The 23,801-nt window shown below is 38.2% G+C and overlaps 1 protein-coding gene across 1 annotated transcript; it reads left to right on the top strand.

The window, feature by feature from the left end:
• Positions 1 to 310: 310 nt before the first annotated feature.
• sv2ca (synaptic vesicle glycoprotein 2Ca) lies at positions 311 to 23,345 on the top strand. The gene is made up of 13 exons (XM_020920972.2): positions 311 to 470; positions 3,301 to 4,023; positions 13,271 to 13,451; positions 13,920 to 14,071; positions 16,462 to 16,595; positions 17,269 to 17,358; positions 17,716 to 17,826; positions 18,356 to 18,444; positions 18,639 to 18,803; positions 18,880 to 19,013; positions 20,103 to 20,309; positions 20,482 to 20,641; positions 21,154 to 23,345. The coding sequence occupies exons 2-13, from the start codon at positions 3,435 to 3,437 to the stop codon at positions 21,335 to 21,337; spliced, it is 2,196 nt and encodes a 731-aa protein (XP_020776631.1). The 5' UTR covers positions 311 to 470; positions 3,301 to 3,434; the 3' UTR covers positions 21,338 to 23,345.
• The last annotated feature ends 456 nt before the right edge of the window (positions 23,346 to 23,801 follow it).

The raw sequence follows: 23,801 nt of genomic DNA on the forward strand, positions 1-23,801 counted from the left end.
GGAGCTGTGGAAAAAAGGATACACCTGTTTGGAAAAGTGTAAAAAATAAAGTTACACAAGTATTGCGCAAGTGACACTGTTTTAAATGCACCGACCTTTGTTTTAAGCTAAACGAGTCCCTCTTATTTGAATGCATGCATTGCAGTGATTCACGTCATTCGGTCACCTAACAAGATTGTACCATCAGACGGAATTGGCCGCATCACTCAGTGAAATACAATTATTGATCCTCTCCCTGCTTCCCCGTGTTCCCCCTCCCTCCCCCGGCCGTCACAGCGCACCATCACTCTCTTTCCTCCCTGTCGCTTCCTAAAGTAGCCCACTGCAGAGAGAGAAGGCTGCATCGGGAAAAGCCCTGCTGACTCGGAGCGCGCACTCGCCTCTGGTCCTGTCCGCACTTCCAAACACTTCATAAAGCTGCGGTGATGGCTACACACACATGCAGTCCACTTTCTTCGCCGTAAATAACGGTAAGATTCACTTTTTTTCTCTGGTAAACTTTTTTCCCCATCGTCTTTGTACACTATGTCGCGTTAAATCAATCCCGGTTGTTAACAGCATCGCAGTGACAAGTAGCCTTTTTGTATGGGAAACATAAATTGGATCATGTGTCATTTGAACACGGGAAGAAAATGGCGTCAATGTAAAGACAAATTTAACTTTTTTAAAACGCTGTTTTTTTTTTTTTTTTTTTGTTGGTTCAAAAGTTGTCAGAATGTCAAAAGTGAGAAGCCTGTAGGCAATATACGTACTTTAGCTGTATTTAAAGTTTAGGATCTCTTTGTTTGAGTTTTTATTCTTTGCTCGTGTGTAGCACAGGCAGGCACTCTCCCCAAGGCAGTTAAAGCAGTCTGCATTGCCACCAAAATGTAAAAGAGAGCGAGATGCAGGAAAAGGCAACTGACTCAGCTTTGCACCTTTGAGAAAGTCTGGCCCCTGACAAGACTCACAGAAGCAGCTGGCTAGAAATCTGTGAAAGTGCTTTGTTTGCAGTGCACTGCCCCGTTGTTCCAATGTTCTGTTACACTGGCAATTTGTGCATGAAAGACACGCATCTAATAGAAAAAGGCTAGTGGTCCTACTATTCTACATGGCTGGTAATTATGAATAAATTAGTAATTAAAACAGCCAAACCTTAACGGAATCAGAACACACGCATAAACATGCTATTTGAACTGGTTTGTAGATACATAAAGATGATGATTCCTTAGTCCATAAATCAGGATTTGTATAGACTCAAGTCAGAGCTCATACATACATAATACCATTTAATATAACTAAACATTTGATTAAAAACAAAGCACAGCATCTCTTATCTGCAGTATAACTCTCTATTGAGCCAGTAATGGCATCCAGGACTGTTGAAATCTAACAGAAGACGTCCCGTGCATCTGTGAGGCCCAGCCCTCCACATGAGGTTAGAGGGTCTCCATTTTGATGGGATTACACATGGCTCTGCCCACTTAGAGATTGGATTGGCTCTCCGTGATGCTAATAGAACGGACCAGCCATCAGCCAGGGGTCCAGTGCATGTCTTTGAAAAGGGCAAGACTTTGATAAGTCAAACCTTCCTCAGATAAAAAGGATTAATGCTTCCCTCAGGCCATAGGATGTCAAGTTGGCTGCAGTGCAGTTTGGTTTAGATAAAAAGACAAGAATCCCATTATATATTTATGAAACAGAGACACTGTTTAGACAAGATACTTGATTGCCATCTCCCATGGTATTCATTCAGAGTCTTGAATTATCACTGATGATCTTTTGATCTTTTAATTAATGGAATTGAACAACAAAACAAACAAACAAAAACAGATTTGATTTAGTTTTTTTTTTATTTTTTATGTGGCCTATATTCTTCTCCGTACAGAGAATTACCATAAACTATCACTGCACTTGAGAGATGAGATGGGGCTGTGTTCGCTGTGATCTAAAATAAACCCAGAACTAAGCCAGCACTAGGACAGAACAATAGGATACTGATCAAACCAGGATCAAACCAGTACCAATGTGTCCCAATCCATAGAGAGGAAAGGGCCAGTAGCAGTGTTGTGTAGCTCTTTGCGCAGTTTGATTGCGCTCTGTCGGGGTCTTGTCAGCTGTGGTCAGATGAGGTGGGTCACGAGTCATTCCACTTCATCAGAACTGACTCTCTGAATGACAAAGGTGGCTCCATGTAACCTCATTGTACGTATGCAGAAACCAAATAAACAGTGTGACAGTTAAAGTGACCTACATTAGAAATTGGCCTATGATGTCAAGTTTTCTATTGTGTTGAAAAAAATATATTTGCATGGATTGGGGCAAAAGAACCAACACATTTTTGCATGGTAATTATTTAAAGCTGTTAAGTTAAATAAATAATGTTAATGTTAATGTTTTATACAATGTAACTAACAACTAACAATCCAAATGGATTTATAGATTCACCTTGAATCAGACCAGTAAAATTACATTATGGGAGCTTGGTGCTGGCCTGTGATTTGTATCTTCTTGACAAGGCTTCAATGTTCATTAGAGGCTTTACTGAAGAGCCTTGACACACAGGACCATACACCGACTGACCGCACACACGCATACACACACACACACCAGCAGCTATATTAGCTATATTAGATTAAATGGCAACTACCACTATTTCTCTCTCTAAGGTAAGGCTATTCAGCACTGTGCATGTTGTTTTTGATGAGAGTCACATAAACAACATGAGAAAAAGCGTGAGACACAGCATATGTCAATAACCTCGGTGGGATCTCCATCACAGATGTCCTCCAAAGAAAGGGCTTTCCCATTCATGTGGATCGTCAGGCCTGAATGACTGCAGCCGTTTTACCTTCTGGACTATCAAAGTAGACGCATTGTTGACCACTACTAACCATTGCCCCTTTTCTCCTTTCTTTGCCCAGATTAAATATGACAGTGGCGTTACGGTCTGATCGTCTTTCCTATTATAATAAAGCAAGTCTTTATTGGGGGCAAATTGATTTCAGACAGAGCCTTGTTTATTAACCTCTGTTCCTCAGAGCTTACCATGAGCCAGCAGATTCAGTATCTCTGGCAATAACGGTCACTTCTTAACAGAATAGGGACAAGTCATAAAAAGATTAATATATTTTGTATTATTGGTAACACTTTCTGACATCAATTCCAAATGAATAATTAATTATCAAAAGATTAAATTACACTGCTAAGAAGAGGCAATCTGTTCCACTGTACTGGGTTCACATGATTTAGGAGAAGTGAGTTACAACCTCCGATTGATGACCATCTTTTTTGTCTCTGACCCTTCCCCCTGTTCTTCAGACTGGCCCATGATTAGCCCTGCCATTGTGGTGTATCTCCTGTGGTGACCGCACACTCACCAGTCTTCATCTGAGCTGTACCTGGAGCAACACTGATCCAGCACAGTCCCTGCACTTTGAAACTTCATAAACAACATGGAGGACACTTATGATAACAGGACTTCTTTAGTAAAGGGTGCCAAGGACATGGTCAAAGAGGCAAAGCGGCATGCAGCCAAGAAAGTCAACAAAGCAGTAGACCGGGCAACAGATGAATACTCAGCCCACCGCAATTACAGCAGGTTCCAGGATGAGGAAGAGGAAGATGAGGATTTCTACAGGAATCCACCAAGGCAGCGTGATGCAGAGAGCTATCCTGACAACGAGGAAGGGGGGTCCAGTGATGCCACAGAGGGTCACGACGATGAGGACGAGATCTACGAGGGGGAATACCAGGGCATCCCAAAGCAGAAAGAGGGCCAGGTGGCACTGGGGCAGCCGACCTCAGATGCCAGCAGGGATCGTAGGGAGTTAGAGCGGGAGAGAGAGGCCGATGAAGAGGAGTTGGCACAACAGTATGAGCTGATCATACAGGAGTGCGGTCATGGCAGGTTCCAGTGGCAGCTGTTCCTAGTTCTGGGTCTGGCGCTCATGTCTGACGGGGTGGAGGTCTTCGTGGTGGGCTTTGTGTTACCCAGTGCAGAGACGGACATGTGTGTACCCGACTCCAGCTCGGGATGGTTAGGTAAGCAACAAAACTATATTTACAGTGCACAAAGATTATGTTCCAGCAAGAGTCAATTTAGCACAATGAGCACATTTGACTTTCCAATATAATCTTTAGTGAACTAAATCTGTTGGCCAGATTATCCCTAACTCAATTCAATACTGAATCCTTTTACTCATAAACTGAACTACTTGACAAGGATAAACGTGTAAACCAGGAATGCAAGACAACCAGAGACATGCAGTGTATACACACTAAGGTTCAAGCTTAAAATGAAAACTAAACAGGAAACAAAATAGTATATGGTTTATTCACACCCATATTTCAATATGCACTAACATCAATGTGACCTCTCGGAAGATGAATGTCGACATCATTCATTATGGTTGAAGAAGGGAGCAGGTGAAAAAAACATTCATATCCCCTTTCCAATAATTGACTTGCAGAACTCAGATTAACAAAGATCTTGCTGTAAATTTAGTGTTAACTGTACCATTAATAATATACGAACCAGAAATAGAACGTCCCTCCTCAATCAGTGTTTTGGCAAGGAAAAATGAACATCTAATCTAATTAGGGTTTATTCAATAATGCAAAGCATGCATCTTTGTGAACACTCACTGCATTTTAATTACATTTTTAATATTATATTTTATAATTTCTAACATTGTGTTGGCACAATGTTAAAATTTCAAACTGTGTTCTAAAGAAAATCGAATCAGTCATAAGAACAATATATTTTAGACATTAATACAATCACAGTATAATAAACATACTTTCATTATTATTACTACATGGTTTAAATGATTTACAATTAGATCAACACCATGTTTTAATGTCTGTGAAAGCGCTATATAAATAAAGACTTACTTACTTACTTTAAAACAGGAAAGTTCTGAGTTTTGTCCAATTAGATTGTACTTGATGAGTATGGCAAGTTTCAATACTATTACTAGTTTTAGTATAGATTTTTTTGAGAACCCTATTTCAAACCTATATTTCATTTATTACTCTGAGGAAAGTGCAAAGCTGAGATATTTAATGTGTGCATGTTGTAGTGACAGTGGTAGGTGGTAGTACATTACACAGATGAGGTGTTCTGCTCCATTGGCCTCTGTGTCAGGATTAAAGGGCTGCCCGTATTCCCTGGCCGCTCTATGGTGAGCAATAGTCCCTATGGCTGCAGGTGTGTAATCCATCACCCAGGGCCGACCACTGCAGCTGACTCACTGTGTTAGTGGTGCACTACCACCACATTCAATCAGACATGCAGCCTTTAGATACTACATCTGCTCCCAGTCATGACCATTCATCAACATGGAGATAGATGCAAAAACAGTGCAAGGATCAAATGCAGTGTTTGTTGTCTCATAAAAGTCAGTCAGTATGCTCTTTCTGGTACATTAAAGTATTTGATATGGCTGTTTGGAAATGCAGCCATAGCTAAAAAAAACCCCATAACCATCTGGATAATAATTGAAATCACAATTATAATACTATTTATGTGAAACATTTATTTTTATTTGTCAAATAAAGAAGTGTTTTTTATTAGAAGAATTTGATTTAATTAATATTTTTGCATTACACCAAGTATATGCAGCAATAATAAAAAATCAATTAACTGCACACTGCACAACCCTAATATTGCATAAAGTGCTTCAGTATTTCAGTATCATAAATGGAAAAGCTGATGTGACAGAAGTACTGATTGCATAATTAGTGGCATTTAAATATACATGCATTAGTATAACAGAATAAATGTTGTGATCTATGTATATACTGTTATATGTAGAATTCTCTGTATATGACAAGTCAAACGTAACCCCTTTATATCCCATTTTAGTGGGGTCATAAAACTGGATTGTGTGTCTCCAATGCAATCTCCAGCTGGGTTTCTCCTTCATTAGCATTTCACAGAATAGTAAGTCTGCTTTAGCTACTGTATCGCCACATCATATTTAAGGAGCAAATCTTAATTTTATATCTCGTTCCAAGTATTCATACAAACTACTTTCATTCTCTCCAGCCGGGCTAGTTCCTGCAGGCATCACGCTGTACGCTCTGCTTGTCCGTGTTCGTGACTATAACTATCCCCCTCCCCTCTCTCTCTCACCCCCTCCTCTATGTTGCTCTTACCCTCCATTGTCTGTGCAGCTCTCCTCTTTCTTTTCAGATCCTCCCCCTGTCCTCCTCTCCTTTCTCCCACTGATTGCCCCCAGGTTTCTTCCCATTAAGGTGAACTGCATGGTTATATGTGTGTGGCCTACAAGATTATTATGACCTTGTTGGTAGTTGTTTGAGGTTTTAGTGTAATTATGCTTAATTGCAGCATTAATGAAAGGGGTCGATGTTTAACAGGTGCCTCTACTGTGTTAAGGCAGGTCTTAAATTAATTGTAAGTTTACAATTCATTTTCTTTGTATGTTATGTGTACATTAAATGTAAGTGAAATATTATAAGAGATTTCACACAATCTATATAGTCCTGCACAGAATCCTGCAGTACCATATAAGTTTAAGGTGTACTGTGTAAGTTTTGTCTAAAGATATTATTGGTTTGCCTAGAAAGTTCCACACATAGTTGGGCATTAAACTTCGCCATGGAGATAAACAGGTAACACCACCAGGCTAAGTCACCGGTCAGATATACAGAGGCGACCACACTCACAGAAAAAATACATGTTTTTCAAAGTATTTTGGAGAAATAAAAACATGTGCAACTGAATATAGCAAAATTGCATGAAGTGTAAATGCCATGCAGTGGAACATACCAGGCAAAACAGACACACCACCATGGAGACAAGCAGGTGGGATGCGGATCCCCTCACCAGAAGATATACGCAATGCACCTTTAAAATCCTATGGTGAGACTAGCGCAAAAGTAAAAGCTATTGTGTTTATACCTCTCTGTATAATAAACATTTGAGTGGATTGTAGTTTCTGCTGCAGGATCCAAGTAAACTTCTTTGAGGAATAATCAATGGTTAGAGCCACCTGAGGCCGACTCCATCACAGTGGCATTGTGCGGCTCCATTAGGCACATAACAGGCAGAGGCAGAGGAAGACTACAAGGACAGTGTAATGGGATAATGCTGTATGAAAACGTCCATGGCCTGAATGCAATGGATGAGGAAAATGCTGATTAGATTACAGAATCCAATTTACTTCCTCCAGTCCCACGATCTTACAGGAATCTCCGACACTTCAAAGACAGATTTGGGTGCAAAATCTTGATTAATTAAAGTTTGGGAAGAACAGTGAAGGAGAGTTCAGCATGTGCGTTGTGTCTGACATGACGCGTGGGCGAGAGGTGGTTCAGTGACAATGTGAGCCTATATTTCAGCGATCAGCAAAGACACAATGAAAACACACCCTATCATTACTTATTTGTTCTCTACAGTTCATCGTTCTTCGTGCTTTTCTATTGTTGTGTAAAGCTTTATTTGTATCTATAACAAAGAGAGATGTTTATTGGTTGGTGTGGGCAATATTCAAAATAACGAGTAGGCTTGTGTCAATATATTTTGGGGTTCTCACAATAATAATCATTCAAAAGTGGATTGACTGTCAAATTAACCAGAAAAGTGCAGAAACATCACATATATGCTCTTGTTTGAAAAGGTTTAGTCTTTTTTTCAGTTTTCTTATTTTTGTGATATAATCCTAGACAGTACTGCCATTAGTGCTTATTTTGGTTGACCTGTCAATAAAACAAAAAAGTGGTGGCCAGTTTTTATGGATGGAATCTTCTGTAGTGATTTTTCATTATTAGTGGTTTAATGATAAGTTTAATGATTTTATGATTTATCACAGGGTAATCAAAGAAACTATAAGAAGAGTAAACTAGAATAGTAAACTGTTGTCTGAACTGCTGTGCTACATAGGGATAAAGTCTTTTCCTTCCAAACTTAAACCAAAGAAATGCTGCTGTGGGACTCTTAAAAAGACACCTGCCAGTTGGGCTGAAAGTGCTGGTAAAATATCCAATTGCAATCAAGTATTGTGATAGTGAATAGATTCACAACTTATGTTTTTAAGATGGATTCAGTAGTGCACATTTTTTACTACTTAACTAATATCAGAATCTCATGCATTTCAGAAAATTTTTGTAGAGGTCTAAACAACAGTATTCATACTGTACATAGTTATACATGATATGTAGTTGTTTGCAAAGGGCATTATATTTCTTAAAATATTGCAGTGTTTGTAAGTAGTAGTAATGATTTAAATTGCAATTTCCATTCAATTATTATATCTTGCAGCACTAGCTACAAGGATAAGTAAAAAGAACAAAATACTTAACTTCTAAGATGGAGCAAATGCCCTGGTAGATTTGTGCAGTCTGAGTAATTCTGGTCTGAAGTTATTGTATTCATAAAAGCACACATCCTTCTTTGTTCTTTCTATAACTCCCTGCACCTCATCCCTCTTTGTCTTCCACTGTCTCTACTTTAGATTTCTATTCATCCTTTTAAATGCTTCTTGGCTTGATCCTCAGTTCCATTACTTAGTGTTTCCCCCTCTCCTCTCCCTTTGTGCGAGTATGCGCCAGCTGGCAGTGCTTTTTGAGAATGCGTGGTCTGGGGCAGTTGAGCATGGCTAAACTGCAGCAGGATCGCAGCACTGCAGAGATTAGGCTGTACTTGAGAGTACGGTGCAGCACCACATTGTGTGCAACAGACAGTGCAGTGCATTTGTATGAGCAGATGGAGCCGGGCTCGTGGCCGCAAGTCGCAAAACACTCTTATCATGTGTCCAGATATCACACGCTTATTATGCATGGCATTTTAAATGCAGAACTAAAATTAATTAAATAAATAAAGCGTGCACAAACTGTACAGTGCCTTATCTTCAAAAGGGTTAAAACATAAAAAAATTAATCTCTATAAGGTTTTCATAATGATGAAATTTAAGTATTTATCTTCAAAATTCCATATTTAATTTTGATTATGTTAATATACCATATTATCATTTATATTGCCAATGTTTCTATTCAACCTCATAGCTTAAATTCAATGTAACAGTTGGATGTAGCTTTAAGAAAAGCTGAAAATACATTCAGATATTTGTTATTGTTTGTTATTTTATTTAGCTTTTTACAATTAAGATATCATACTGCTAATTAAAATTTCTACTGCTATCAACTATAGTGTTATAACTATTACTACTGTTACTACTAGGCTACTACTACTATTATTGCTACTACTACTATAACCATTCACAAGAAGGAAGTAGGTTTGTGCAGAGTGAGTGCTCATATTAGCTTGCTTTTGTGAGGCATTCCCAGCAGCCCCCACTGATAATGACTTAAATCATAACAAAACCCTTTAATCTGTATTTTGCGGAGGTGGCAGAAGGTGGAGGCTTGAATCCCATCAAAGTGACATCATGTAGTACAAACATGATTACACGCTCCTGCATGTGAGGAGGCTGGTTAGTGTGAAACGAAGAGAAAATAAGGGAAATTGGTGCAGGAAATTGAAAAACAAACTAAAGAAAATCAATAGTAAAATGGATAAAGGAAGTAGTAACAGCACAGAGGAGTGGGGAAGCACTGGCACTCGAAGCAGGCTGTTGTGTCATCATTACAAATCATAGGAGGCGGGTGTGTGGCATTAAAGAGCATCAAAGCATGAACAGTGGTGATGCAGATCAGAGCACGTGACTTAACCGGGGAGCTCCTCGGGATGTGACAGTAGCACACAAAACAGTGCACCCAGGGCCGCCCTCCCTTTCCCCTCTCCCGCCTCACGCTTGTATATCTCACCCATCTGACACTCACACTCCAACATCACATTACACTTCTGCCGCTAACTTTGTCTCCACAGATCGTGATAATTTCAAGCCACCAAAAATGTGTTACAGTAGTTTTGGTTGTGTTAAAGAGATTTAATTTTCTCACTCTGTTTGATCAATATTGATAAAAGAATGAAGTAACTGAAAATGTAAAATGTTAACTCTTTTTTTCAAATGTATACACACATTTTGTAGGGCACTCACTTTAAGACTCATTTCAGCATCACCATTTGATTTACATATTTTGATTGTGTTTATTCAACTACATGCATTTTTCTGTTCAAAAATTCCTGAAAAATCATGCGTTCTTCCTAAGCTGAGTTGCCTGTCTGCAGATTTCACCTGCAACTTTGGCCTGATGATGTCGCATGCTTGCCTCCATTGGGAAAGATCCCTCTAATGACTGTGGATCATTTCAGGCAGTCCAATAACATCTCCATGAAAGCGAGCCCTTCCCCAGAAAAAGTTACATTAAAATAAAAAAAAATAAAATTAAAGAACAGTCAAAAATTAACTGATCTAAGTTTCTAATTCTAGCAAATGTAACTTATTTAAGATTGCGGTCTGTGTATTTCTCTTGTACCAGGATGAACTATCGCTGGGGGCTATCATTAGATCCCATGCGGCAGAGCAAAACGTCAATAAATTCATTACGTAATTGTCTGTTCCAGGAAGAGTTCGTTCATTAGTTTTATGGCTGTTACTATTTCTCTTTGAAGCATTAATGTGAGATGAATCACACGGCACCATTTGGATCAGGCTCAAAAAAGATGAAAGCAGTTTTATTTTATGGAGATCTACAAATGCCTCTAGAAATAAGTTCACATGGGATTCTAATGGCAGGCCAATGGGTGTTTCTCTGCACTGTATATGTTTAGTGTTTAGTCTTAATGAAGCAATCAAAAGCTGTCCATAGATAGGAAATGTGTTAAAATTAGAAGTTAATTTATGGTCGCTTCTAGGGAGTTTGTGGATGGCCGTCAAATGTGACAGATTGCTGTGCTTTGACCCCTGGAGCTCTGAAGTTAAACAGATATGTACTCAGAGCAGAAGGCGAGGGACCCATTGCACACGCTTCGAAATGAAAACATAAGAACTACAACATGTCGGCAACTGTTTCAAATCAGTGTAAAAATCACCATTTAATCAAGTCAAAATAAAAACTAGATTGTGGCTGTCAGATTCCCAGTATGTTAGACAATATAGCTTAGTGTACTAGAATAAATTATTAGAATATTATTAGCATAGTAATGGACATGCCTAACCTGGTAGCTGCCGCAATCCAAATAGGAAGTGTTCCTAGGGGTGCTTTTCGGCTCCATCGGCTATTTCCAGTTGACTATACATTCACCCCTCTCTCTGTAATTGCTGCATTGAGCCTCACCATTTTCTTCTTAAAATATTTGTATAAAGCTGATCTACATGATTCTGGTGTTTTTGTTTAGATATTTTGCATGTAAATAAATTCCTATTCATAATATGGGCCTGGCTCCAAAGTCACCCCTATAACTGCTGGAATCATGATCTTCATTTGACTGGAACCAAACAGCTATGGGTGACGGTACACTGCCTTAGTCTACTTCTCTATACAGTTTATGATTATTAGTACAAAGATGAGTTTATTGAAAGAAATATATCTTGTTTGGAATTCTGGATTTGTCATTTGTTTTAAATTACGATAACTTATTTGAATATCCAGTGTTCATAGTCCTGACGGTACTTTGTTTCCAAATGCTTTCTAAATGTATTTAATGAGGTGCACTTAATTTTCTGCTCAGTGACAACTGATTTGCTTTTATCTTAAAATATGCTTTGGACAGTCTGGCTTATTAGGTCTGAAGCAAAATTGCTCTTATTTATGCCCATGAAGGTTATAGTCAAGTCTGGCCTTTCAGATGGAGAAATGGGCAATCAATATATATTTCAAAACTTAGACTTAGACTTAGACAAACTTGATCCACAAGGGAAATTATCTGGACACAGTAGCTCAAACATCACAATAACAAAGAGCAACACTATATATGAGGACCCCCTTGAAAACGAGATGGTGACACATCTCAAGGGGCTTATCCTCCAAACAAATAAATTCAAATTCAAATATGGTAATAACAAATTCAAATAAGTAGCAAAAATTACTGGTATCAAATAAGGCATCATTATATAAATGCATATGTGCAATAAAACATAAAAAATACAGAAATATAGTAATACAAATATATTTCTCAGCTTTATACAAGAGGTCATAAGGAGAAATAGTGCTAAGTTTAGTTGTATGGAGTATGGTAGGAATACTGTAACATGTGGGGAAAATAGCACTATCAATGTTGAAAATACAATAGGTTTAACTTTATGGAAAAATCATATCTGTTATTAGCTTTGTACATTTTGCAAACTTAGTCTTTATTCTTTGCTATGACAACTCTTATCATCATATCCAGTGCAGTACAGTGTCTCTATGAGAAGCCCACATAACGCTGTAATAATAGGCTTCTTTCTCCGGGGCACCATCACGATGATCAGTGAGTGAAATCAATGCCATTTTGTTGGAACATTGATCCCATTTGTGACTGGGGAGAGGAACATAGCTGCGCAGAGTGGCTTTTGTAAAGTCAGCCTGCATTACAGTTCGCATTCGTCTCCTCATTGATCGCAGCCTGTTTTAGTCTTACACTCAGTATTTACTAATGTGTCACTGGGGCTCACTGCCCGACTACATTTGGACTTCATTATCTTCAGCTTGTGAAGTCACTACTCAATGCTAAAATAAAAATAAAAAATAAAAAGTGAGCGCACATTAACATAAGTTGTTCAGTATTTCTTTCTTTTTATTTGATACATTTATTTATTTTATTACATAAAATAATAAATAAAAATAAATAAATAAAAACAGTAAATATATCAAATAGTGTTGTCACAGTAAAAGGGAAATGCATTCTTTCTTTTTATTTCTTTTTCTAAAGATAAACCACGTAACGTTTCTGGTGGGTATGTGTACGCCACCTCATTATCCTTGTATAGATGTTCTCGCTGTGTCTAGGACATTAAACTAAACTTTATTGATCCACAAAGGAAACTACATACACAATATAATAACAAATAATTTAAACATCTTTCAGAGGATGTCATTAAACATAGCTATCAAGCATTTTTATTAAGTGTGTTTTCATTGCTCAAAATACCTGGATAAACATACTTAGTGTGAGCGTGGTCGCCTCTCCACAGATCTGATGTATAACTTGGACTGGTCGTGCTACCTGCTTGTCTCCAGGCTGATATAGATACTTTTAATGTGAAACCTTCTAGACAAAGCAGTAGGGCTTCTGCAGGTGGGGGACCCTCCACTAGAAGGACAAAGCCATGACTGAACAAATGTTTACTACTTTAATAACTGTTAATGTATCACATAGATAATATTACATCTATTTCTACAATCATTATCTCATTCTTGTCTTTTTAAAATTGTTTTCCAGGCAGCGTGGTGTACTTGGGGATGATGGTTGGAGCATTTTTCTGGGGTGGGATGTCGGACAAAGTGGGCCGCAGACAGTGCCTCCTCATCTGTATGTCCACCAATGGTTTCTTCGCATTCCTGTCATCTTTTGTGCAGGGATATGGCCTGTTCCTCCTGTGTCGCCTCATTGCTGGCTTCGGGTAAGTCACTGTGATGGCCTGACTCCAGCTATCCAAACGTAAGAGTCAATATCCTAACCTAAAAATAGCAGCCCATAGCACTGAAGGTCTCTGTGAATTTTGTTTGTAATAATACAGCATAGTAAGGTAGTAAATGTGTGTATGATGTATTGCATTCTCCATTTTGTTCATGATGTAACTGTTGCTTTAAGAGCTAATTTAGTAATTGCTTCCGCTATCATCCTCCCCAGAGACCTGCAGAGTAATTGAAAAAGCTGCCCAAGCTGCCAATGAGACCTGTGCTCCTGAATCATGAGCACACTGACACAACACGTTTTATGTGCTGTTAGCAGAAAAATATGCTTTGTTGGACAAATTTTAGTGAAAAATATAGTAAATGCTCTATAGCTACAATAAGTCACCTTATGGTCCCCAATGCTATTGTAACCTCTAGAATCCAACAGCAAAACTTTTGTTTTTGTATTTCAGAATTGGAGGGGCTGTTCCCATCGTATTCTCCTTTTTTGCTGAGGTCTTGTCCAGGGAGAAGAGGGGTGAACATCTCAGCTGGCTGTGCATGTTCTGGATGATTGGAGAAATCTATGCTTCAGCCATGGCATGGGCCATTATTCCCCACTACGGTGAGTCCAAGAATATATTTAGTTTGACTAAAGGCATTTTGTTAAACAGCAGTAATATTCCACAGTTTGTTCTTCTGGGAAATGTCATAGTTATTGAGCCCCTGACGTCACTTGGAGATGTGGTTCAGTGGTCACTGTTCCTTACTATCAGGCTTGATCACTGATATAAGCTGAGAGAGGCAGAGATTAAAGAGATAAAAGAGCATTTTAAGGTAAAGGTGGAGGAGCCAGACTGCTGTGTAGCAGGGAGATAGTTTATAGTTGTGTGTTTGTGTGTTTGGACCTGCTGTCCCTCCTGGAGGAGCCGCCCCTCTGTTTTGTACTCTCCTCATCTCTCGTCTGACTCTGTCCTTCCTTTTATTACCTCCTCTCTCCATTCTCTGTCTCTGCAGAGTGTTCTTCTTGATCAAGCATAATTAGGTTTTTCTCCTTGCTCTAATAGGACAAAGCTACAGCTAGAGGTGATTTATGGCCAGGCCATGCTTTAGCCAAGCTGTGACGTCAGTAAAGAGGGCACTGTGTGCTGCTGTTTTACTGAGCTGAGTCTGTACAGGTCTTCTTCAGAGGAGATTGAAGGCAATGCTATCTGACACTGAGAGGTCAAATGAGTGAACACAAATGAGCCCATGCATAAAGGCAGAATGTCATGTCATGTGCTCTTTTCAAAGGAAGCTACACTATGTAACTGTGGTCAGATCTTTGTAAAACTGGGTCTTCAGGCTGAATTGCTGTTCTTTTCTTTGCACTGGTCTATTGCTATTTAGTAATGGAAAACACCAAGTGGCCCAGACTTAATGGTCATTACATTTTAATTAATTTTTTAAATATAAAACATTATCTCTCTCTCTGCACTGGGACAGTTGTCATGTGGCATTTACACTATGTGCTTGTTGTGCAAAGCTATCCATACTGTGTGTTGTGTGAAGTTTTCTCATAGCAGAAGGACATGCACTTTCTTTCTTGAACATTGATTTTATAGTGCCTCATCTATCAGGCCTCTAGAGGCTTGTTCGTGCCACTGACGCCCACCTCCGTTTTGAATTTGTTTTGATACAGTACATAATACCATAAAGTATGGATTTGAATATTCAATTAATCTTACAGCATGTGAGCTATAAGGTTACCCCGAGCACCCTATTTTCTGTCATAACTATTAACCCCCTCCTAACCTCCTCTGTAGCATGACTCCCACTGCTAGTGATGGATTATGGCACTATTCCCTTCCCAGTGAGATACACAATCTGTCTTGACGACACCACGCCCTTTTATTCACTTCCTATAAAATGTGTTCACAGCGTTCAATGATTCCGAATGTTTCACTAAACAATAACTTTGTAATGCTCATTTATTCTCATTCTTAACATTTCAGGTACATTTTGTTGCGTATTCTTGTCATCAGTATTTCATCCATTTGATATATTTTTCATTGACAATGCAATTTTCCCCTCTTGTTTGGACGTGTGACTTTTCCCTTGTTATTTAGTGTATAACTCGCAATATTGGTACCAGGTGTGTATGTGTGTGTGTGGGTGTGTGTGTGTGCGTGTTACAATGATTAATGAGTCTGGTAGAGAGCCTTCGGGCTGAGATCAGGTGCAGCAAGATTTAACTTAGCAGAAAACACTCAATTCCTTTCCTACACATTCAATTAACCCGTCCCTATGCTCCACTCTACACAGCCATTCATCTCATGCATCAGTCTGTAGGGCTGGGACTGCTCCTTTTCAAACGCTGCCTTTTATTTGTTGATAGGTTTTTGATAGTGTTTGAAATGCAGTATTTAAGTGAATCGTTGCAGTCTTTGTCACTGTATCTTTCTGTAAATATTTAAGCAAAATCAATTAAAGGGGTCAATGCAGAAACTCCCCAAACAAACTCAAGTGTATCACGCACAAATCTGCAAAAGAGAATTTACAGCTGAAGTCATTGTACTGTAAAATTAATATCTCAATATTTTAGTGTTATGTTTATCTAACAGAAATCTATTGATCATGGTTTAAATATCAGGGAATTGTGAAAATAACTGTAAGATTTACCATAAAAGTGCAGAAACATAACTTTATTTCCTTATTTGATGGATTATGACATACATTTTTTCCATTTTTATTTTTGAATAGTTCTTTTTGCAGCTTTCTTTATATTAATAATATATAATATAACACACAAGCATCCCAAATGCTTTATATTTTGTGCAAATACTGCACAGAAGTCTGATTTAGTCACATAGTTTTGCTTTTACATTATATGTGGGAAGACCCACGTATCTTATACATTTGCCAGAGTTTACGTTTACAAACTGCTGTACTATCATTTTGTGTTATTCTATTTATCTCACACAGCCTCCAGTTTCACTTACATACAGTAGTGTATTGTGTATGTTGTATTTGCAGGCTGGAGCTTCAGTATGGGCTCTGCGTACCAGTTTCACAGTTGGAGAGTGTTTGTGGTGGTGTGTGCTCTGCCCTGTGTGTGTGCTGTGGTGGCTCTTACCTTCATGCCTGAGAGCCCCAGGTTTTACCTCGAGGTGAGCTGCTCCCTCACATCACATCACTGTTAACGCACACATACGCACACACAGATGCACACACGCACACACACTCACACACTCACACACGCACAGACATACAGTACACACACACACACACACACACACACAGATGCACATATATGCACACACAGACATACACAAAAAACACGTTTTGTTTTTCCTGTATCATAATATGGCATTCAACTTACCAATGTTGCTTTATTTCAATTATAGGTATTTTTTATTGCTAATAAAAATACCTTCCTCTTCACAGATCTGACCTGTAACTTTATCTGTAACTTTGTCTCCATGGTGATAGATTAGTTTAATGCTAGACTGTCAGACAGGCAAAATGTCCACGGAGTAGGTAGTGGACATAGAAAAGTTAGATAAGCCCCACAAAATAATATATTAAAAACAGTTAACTGACAATATGAGGCTTTTAAGAAATTAGGTTGACAGTTTTAAAAATTACAAAGCCTACTTTTATATATCAAATGTCTGTTTTTCACTATTTTTTTTTTTTTTATATGTGTCTAAAATGTAAGCCAGAATTGTGACAGTAGGTTTGCTGTTGAAGATTATTATCCTTTGAAGTGTGTGGTTGGTGTTTTAACCCATCAAGACAAATGGGAGTTATGTATTAAGAGTCTGGTTTCATTTGTGTAAGGTGGGGAAGCACGATGAGGCCTGGATGATCCTCAAACAGATCCACGACACAAACATGAGAGCGCGTGGGCAGCCGGAGAAAGTCTTCACCGTGAGTGTACCCCCCCTCCTTGTCCACACTTTAGCTGCTGCTTAAATAAGAGGCTTACATTCTGCTACCACGGCGACAGGTTTGAGCCACGTCGTCTCTATGCAGGATCACATCTCAAACACATTTTGAAAGCAGTTTGATGTCATTCAGGCTTATTTGCTGCATGAGCTGAACTTTGGGAAAGCCTCTTAACCAACACACACTTTACTACATACCATTTCCACTAGTCTTTATACACAAGTCCATTAGAAGTAGCAGTGGACATGTTATGCAATAATTTCAATGGTCAAATGTTTCCGTTACATCATTACTAAAAGGCCTTAGTGTAACATCATTTTTTCTTCTTGTGATATACAGGTAAACAGGATTAAGATTCCCAAACAACTGGATGAACTGGTGGAGATGGAGTCAGAGTCAGGCAATCCGGTTTCCAAAGCATTCTTCAGGATCAAAGCTGAAATCCAAGGGGTAAAATACCATTTTCAATCACCAGCTGTTACAGTAGTTACACCTGCTGTAATGATAGTGGTACTGGTAACTGATCAACTAAGTATATTGTATTTTAACAAGAGACAACCATAATTTCTTTCTATTGCCTAATTTATTTCTCATGTGGATTTCAAGAATTGCTGTTGCGTCTAGAAAAATCCCAGTAAACTACTCACAGAAAATATTAGTTTTGATGCCCGATTTGAACTTCAGACATTTACCTGTAAAAGCATTAAATTACTGCAATGTGATATTTTAACTATATATTCAGATTCGAGGTGGCTGCACTTTCAGTTCAGTTCAGTTTGTATGATACTTCAACCACATTTGTGAGCACATTTGAGCACATTTTAGATGGATAACTAAAATTCTATCTAATGATACATCTATATTTTTGGTCAATTCCCATTCAGAAGGATAATTTTAACAGATATACCGTTATATGTGATAAGTCATAGTTATATCTACAATAATTACTATATCTATGTTCTTATGTTGTCTTATTTAGATCTACGTAAATCTTCTGAAGTGCTTCAACTACCCCATGCGAGAGAACATGATGAGGCTGACCATTGTGTGGCTCACTCTGTCTTTTGGGTGAGCTTTCATCTGTGTTACAAAAAACTATTTATACTGATAATAGCACTCGGCAGCCATGTTTGCTTTTTTATCCTTTGATCTGCACAGTGAAGATTTTACATGCTTTAAACCAGTCCTGTGCTTTGTAGATCAATATTGCTCCACCATTCAGCAACACAATTTTAAGTGCTTTATTGTACTGTCTTTTTCAGATATTATGGTTTGTCGGTGTGGTTCCCGGATGTGATCAAACATCTCCAAGCAGACGAATATGCCTCCAAAGTAAAAATCCACACCAATGAACGCATTGAAGACTTCACCTTTAACTTTACACTGGAGAATCAGATTCACAAAAATGGAGTCTTCATCAGTGACAGGTAGAACAATGTAGCATAGCAAAGATACCTAATTATGTATAATATTGTGTAAGACTAATTGTTTTGCTTCTTTTAGATTTATCAACATGAAGCTGAAGTCTGTAACTTTTGTGGATTCAACATTTCGTAACTGCTTTTTTGAGGATGTTTCAACCGTGGGGTCCTATTTTCGCAACTGTACCTTTATTGATGCATTTTTCTACAACACAGGTAAAGCTAGGATTTTAAAGATGTTATTGTTTTGCCCAGAATGTTCCACAGTATGGCATTAATTTTATGTCCATGGATTTCACATGCAGTAAGAATTTATGTTTAGCTATTTATGTAGCAAACAAAACAAACAAATTTTCAATTGCTGGCGAATTAAGGGGCCCATATTACGTTATTTTAAAAAATCTGTTATAATGTTATTTCCTCATTACAAATATCCCTGAAGTTGTGTTTTTATTTCATTCACACATGTTCAACACACAGACCCTGTATATTTAAGAGTTCGTCTCTCAAACAGAAAACAATGTGTTCCACCGTCTGACGTCATCTGGTAGTACAGGAAGTGCTCCAATGTGTTTCAAACTCCATACACCTTCACTAAAATAATTTGCATGATTTGAACCCTTGGATTGAGAATATTTACTACATCACAAAGTGAAACAAAACATTTTCAGATTTGGAGATGTAAACAGCCTAATAATAAAGGATCAGTCAAACACATGTGAATGAAACAAAACACAGCTCCAAGTATGTTTTTAATGAGGTAACCATACCAGCTTGTCAAAGCCTGATCCCGTCAGATCTCTGAAGCTAAGCAGGGCCGGGTCTGGTTAGTACTTGGATGGGAGAACGCTGGGAAAATCAAATGCCACTGGGGGTTGCCAGTTGTAAAAAAAACCAAAAAACTGTTGTTGTATCCTTAGGCAAGACACTTCACCCACATTGCCTAGTATGAAAGTGGTGCATGCATGAGTGTTGGTGGTGGTTGGAGGGACCGATGGCGCTGATTGGCCGCTGTGGCGACAATAGTAGCTTACCATCATCCGGTATGGAGTGAATGAATAATGCTCTGTAAAGCGTCTTTGTGACATGTGTCTGTGAAAAGCAATATATAAATGAAAAACGTACTTACTTACTTAAATGCTGTACTGTGGAACATTCCAAACAAAGCAGAAAAGTTACATAATTTATTTGAAAAAAAAAAAATCTTTGTGACAATTTCAAATCAAAACTGCTGACGCTTGGCTTGTTTTGTTATTAACTGGACTGTGCTCTGACAAATGATTTATAATTCCTTCCTTGGGCCAGATATCGATGAGTCCAAGTTGATAGATGGGACAGAGGTAATCAACAGCACATTCGCTCACAACAAAACCGGCTGCCAGATGACATTCGATGACGACTACAGCGCATACTGGGTTTATTTCATTAACTTCCTGGGTACGCTCGCTGTTCTGCCCGGCAACATCGTCTCTGCCCTTCTCATGGACAAAATTGGCCGTCTGTCTATGCTAGGTAAAATATGCCCATCACACTCAGCACTTAAGTAATTGGTTCCCTCATTGACTTGCTTAGGATGTGCATTGTGCAAATCATAGGTGTAAAAGGGGCTGGGTTATTAACAATTCCATTTTCATGACAGCAGTTCTTATATATTTCACTTATTGCTGCTGGAATTCCCCTTTAGGTGGATCTATGGTCCTCTCAGGAATAAGCTGTTTCTTCCTGTGGTTTGGCACCAGTGAATCCATGATGATCTTCATGTTGTGCCTTTACAACGGTCTCAGTATCTCTGCTTGGAACTCCCTGGATGTGGTGACAACAGAGTCTTTCCCAACTGTCAGAAGGTAAATCCAATAATGAATTGAAATATACCTTATCCTTAACTTTAGCTTTTTATTTTCACACATAACAAAACATTTACTGAAACTTATTCATAGAAGGGGTAGTGTTCACTTATTGATCTGACATTACTTAAGCTTTTTTTGTTTTGTTTAATGAAATGGCAGGTCTTAGAGTCAATGCATTAACTTTTTTTTTTTTTTTACTCTTCCTAGTGTGGAAAAGACAGACAAAAGTTTTATGTTGACAGTTAAATTTTACTTAGACTTTACTTGCCCTAAGATATGATACTCTTAAAAATTAAAATCTTTGCATTATTTAAACAGTACGTTAATTTATATACTTATATTATAGGGTAATCATTCAGCCATAACTATTTGGTTCTGCATGGGTATTATGATTTGTAAATTACATGCTACTACTAGCTTTCCTACCCTCTTCTACTTTTTTCATAATATTGACTTTAATGCTTGAATGTGATTTCATGAGAATGCTGTTTTGTTCTTGTCTTGTACAGAGGAACAGGTTTTGGCTTCTGCAATGCCCTGTGTAAGTTTGCAGCAGTGATGGGAAACCTCATATTTGGATCTCTGGTTGGCATCACTAAGGCCATCCCGATACTCATGGCCTCCACGGTTTTGGTTGGGGGTGGCCTGGTTGCTCTGAGGTTGCCAGATACCAGGGCCAATGTACTCATGTAACATCTGGAAAAATACTCATTAAATCATAGAGGGAATACAAAAATCTTCATGGGTGGATTGCAAATGTCTTGGAACTACACTGTAATTGTCAACACATGCACCTTCTAAAAACACGTGCATTTTACATTATCATTCAAGCTAAGAGAAACTAAAATATTTGATAGATGTTAGATTCAACCATTTATATACACTTCAATCGGAAAGATGTTAATATTGATTGAGTCTTATTTGGATTAGCCAGATGGAGAGGAAATGTCAAAACAAGCTGTAATGAGCAGTGCCAGTCTGGTGTGCTATAACATTGGGAATAGAGGATCAGACAGAGAAGATCGCTACACAGATGTTGACAGCTGGCTACAAAACCACACAGGACTCCAGTAAGACATGGTACAGTCACTTTTTAGGCATTTACCCAATCCATACATCCATACACCATTGTGAATTTTGACTATGCATGTAATTGCTAAAGGTGTATTTTGCCACCCAAAACTTTTCCAAAGCAAAGTTACCAAGTCCTTTGCAATCCTCGGTAGTCTAAACAACAGTTTCAAAAGCCATATGGCAATAGAGATAATAGAAATATTTTATTTATTGACATGCTACTTTTGTTGTCTAATTGTTCTTGCCATGCGTTGTAATGAACTTTCAGTGTCCATGGCGAGCTCTTCCTCGGGTTTGGCTTTGTGTTGTCTTGCTTGAGGCAGTGATGATTACATGCCATGCTGCGTTCTTTCAGAAATACTGAATGGCCTTTCTTAAATGTGCCTCTACTCAAGTGGAGCAACCTGGTCGTGTGGACTAAACAGGACACACCACATAGAGATAAAATAGTGTTATGTGTCTACATGTAAAATATGGGGCCAGTACAGTCATGTTTGGGTGGGTTTATTCTTCATTATCTGTTAAACATAGCCATATTTTGATAAATTTAATATATTTTTAATGTAAAGACGGGTGCCAAATGTTTTTGACTGTTTACCCCTGTGAGGTTTAACAACAATGCAATAGAAAACAGTGTCTAGTCCTATAGATATATGATAAAAAATGAATTATGTCAGCGACAAATACCTCACAAAAGTGTTTATTCATTATTTTCTTATTTATTTACATGTTGTATTCCTATTATAGATTTATTTGTATTTATGGTCAGTAATATTAAACGTGGCTTCAGCAAAGCAGCTAACTACTCTAACATCACAGGCTACAAGGTGGTACTGTATGTCCATAAAATACATTTTCAGTATAATTTTAAAATGCTCTGAATTTATTTCAAAACACATTAAGTGAAAAGTGTGTGCAACTGCAAATATAAGATATTTTTGATGACACAGGTAAATATTTTTGACATGCAAAATAAGTAAGTAATTACAGCATTAATTATTCTCATATATTGGCTAGTCGTCTATAATTTGTCAGACAGATTATTAATTTGTATGGGTTGGAGAGTTGACATGTTTTACTTATTTCTTTCAATCCATATTTCAAAATTTAGTGTGCGCCTGAGTGTGAGTGTTCCTAAAATATAGAAGACTATGTAAATCATATTGTGACGCAAGTATTGGCTTGTGTATTCATTCATGGTGTAAATAATGTCCATATCAAATCTGACACTGGTGGACTTAAACTAAACGTCATCTGTTTGTCCAGGCAGTTATCTGTATGTATCCATGTTGTACGTCTGTGTGTGTCCTTGGCTCTAAGCCTGATTTCACCTGCTTTTCTGTGTGTGAGTGTGAGCTCAATCTTGCATGTGTGTAAGAAAAATACCCTGTTCTTTTGTGCTCAGCTTTGTGTTTTTGATGTGAATTCAAATGGCAATATTTTTATTTTGTTGACAAAAAATGTGAATGTACCATTCTTGTTTCTGACCAGTCATTATATAAAGTCAATACAGTCTATGTGGAGAATAATGTGATCTGTGAAGGGCCTGTCAGTGAAGACCATGTTGTATGTTGGAAGGCTGAGTGAGTGAATTGCCAAAAAGATGCCCTGTGAACTGTAACTGAAAAGCCAGGGAGTTTCAGACTGTGCTGCTGAACATCTAAATAAAGTTCTCTAACAAATTACACAATGCAATGATGAATGTTTTCTAAAATTTTTAATAACGAGCAATAGCACAAAAATAAAAGCGTAGTCTATGCTGCCATCTAGTGGCAGTCAGCAAGAACACGAACCCAAATGAGTGCTGCCAAACAACAGGACCATAACTAAAGGAATAGGCCCCACTCAAGCATGCGTAACCTAGTAATAGTCTACACATAGGCTTTAACACGTTAGGTCTATTTCTTAATCATTTTACATGTCGTAGCCATAGCCTTTAACATTTTGTGCATTTTATTTTGTTTAGTCCCAGTGCGGCAGCCAAAGATGCAGTGTAATACTGTCTATTGGACGGCAGATGGCGCTGTCTACCAACTCTACCATTGTCTGTCAACTTGCGCCCAGCGCGTGTGTGGGCAAGGTA

This window comes from Boleophthalmus pectinirostris, unplaced genomic scaffold (assembly GCF_026225935.1).
Source record: "Boleophthalmus pectinirostris isolate CB_2022bp ecotype Guang Dong unplaced genomic scaffold, ASM2622593v1 HiC_scaffold_4, whole genome shotgun sequence".
Taxonomy (NCBI): Eukaryota; Metazoa; Chordata; class Actinopteri; order Gobiiformes; family Gobiidae; genus Boleophthalmus; species Boleophthalmus pectinirostris.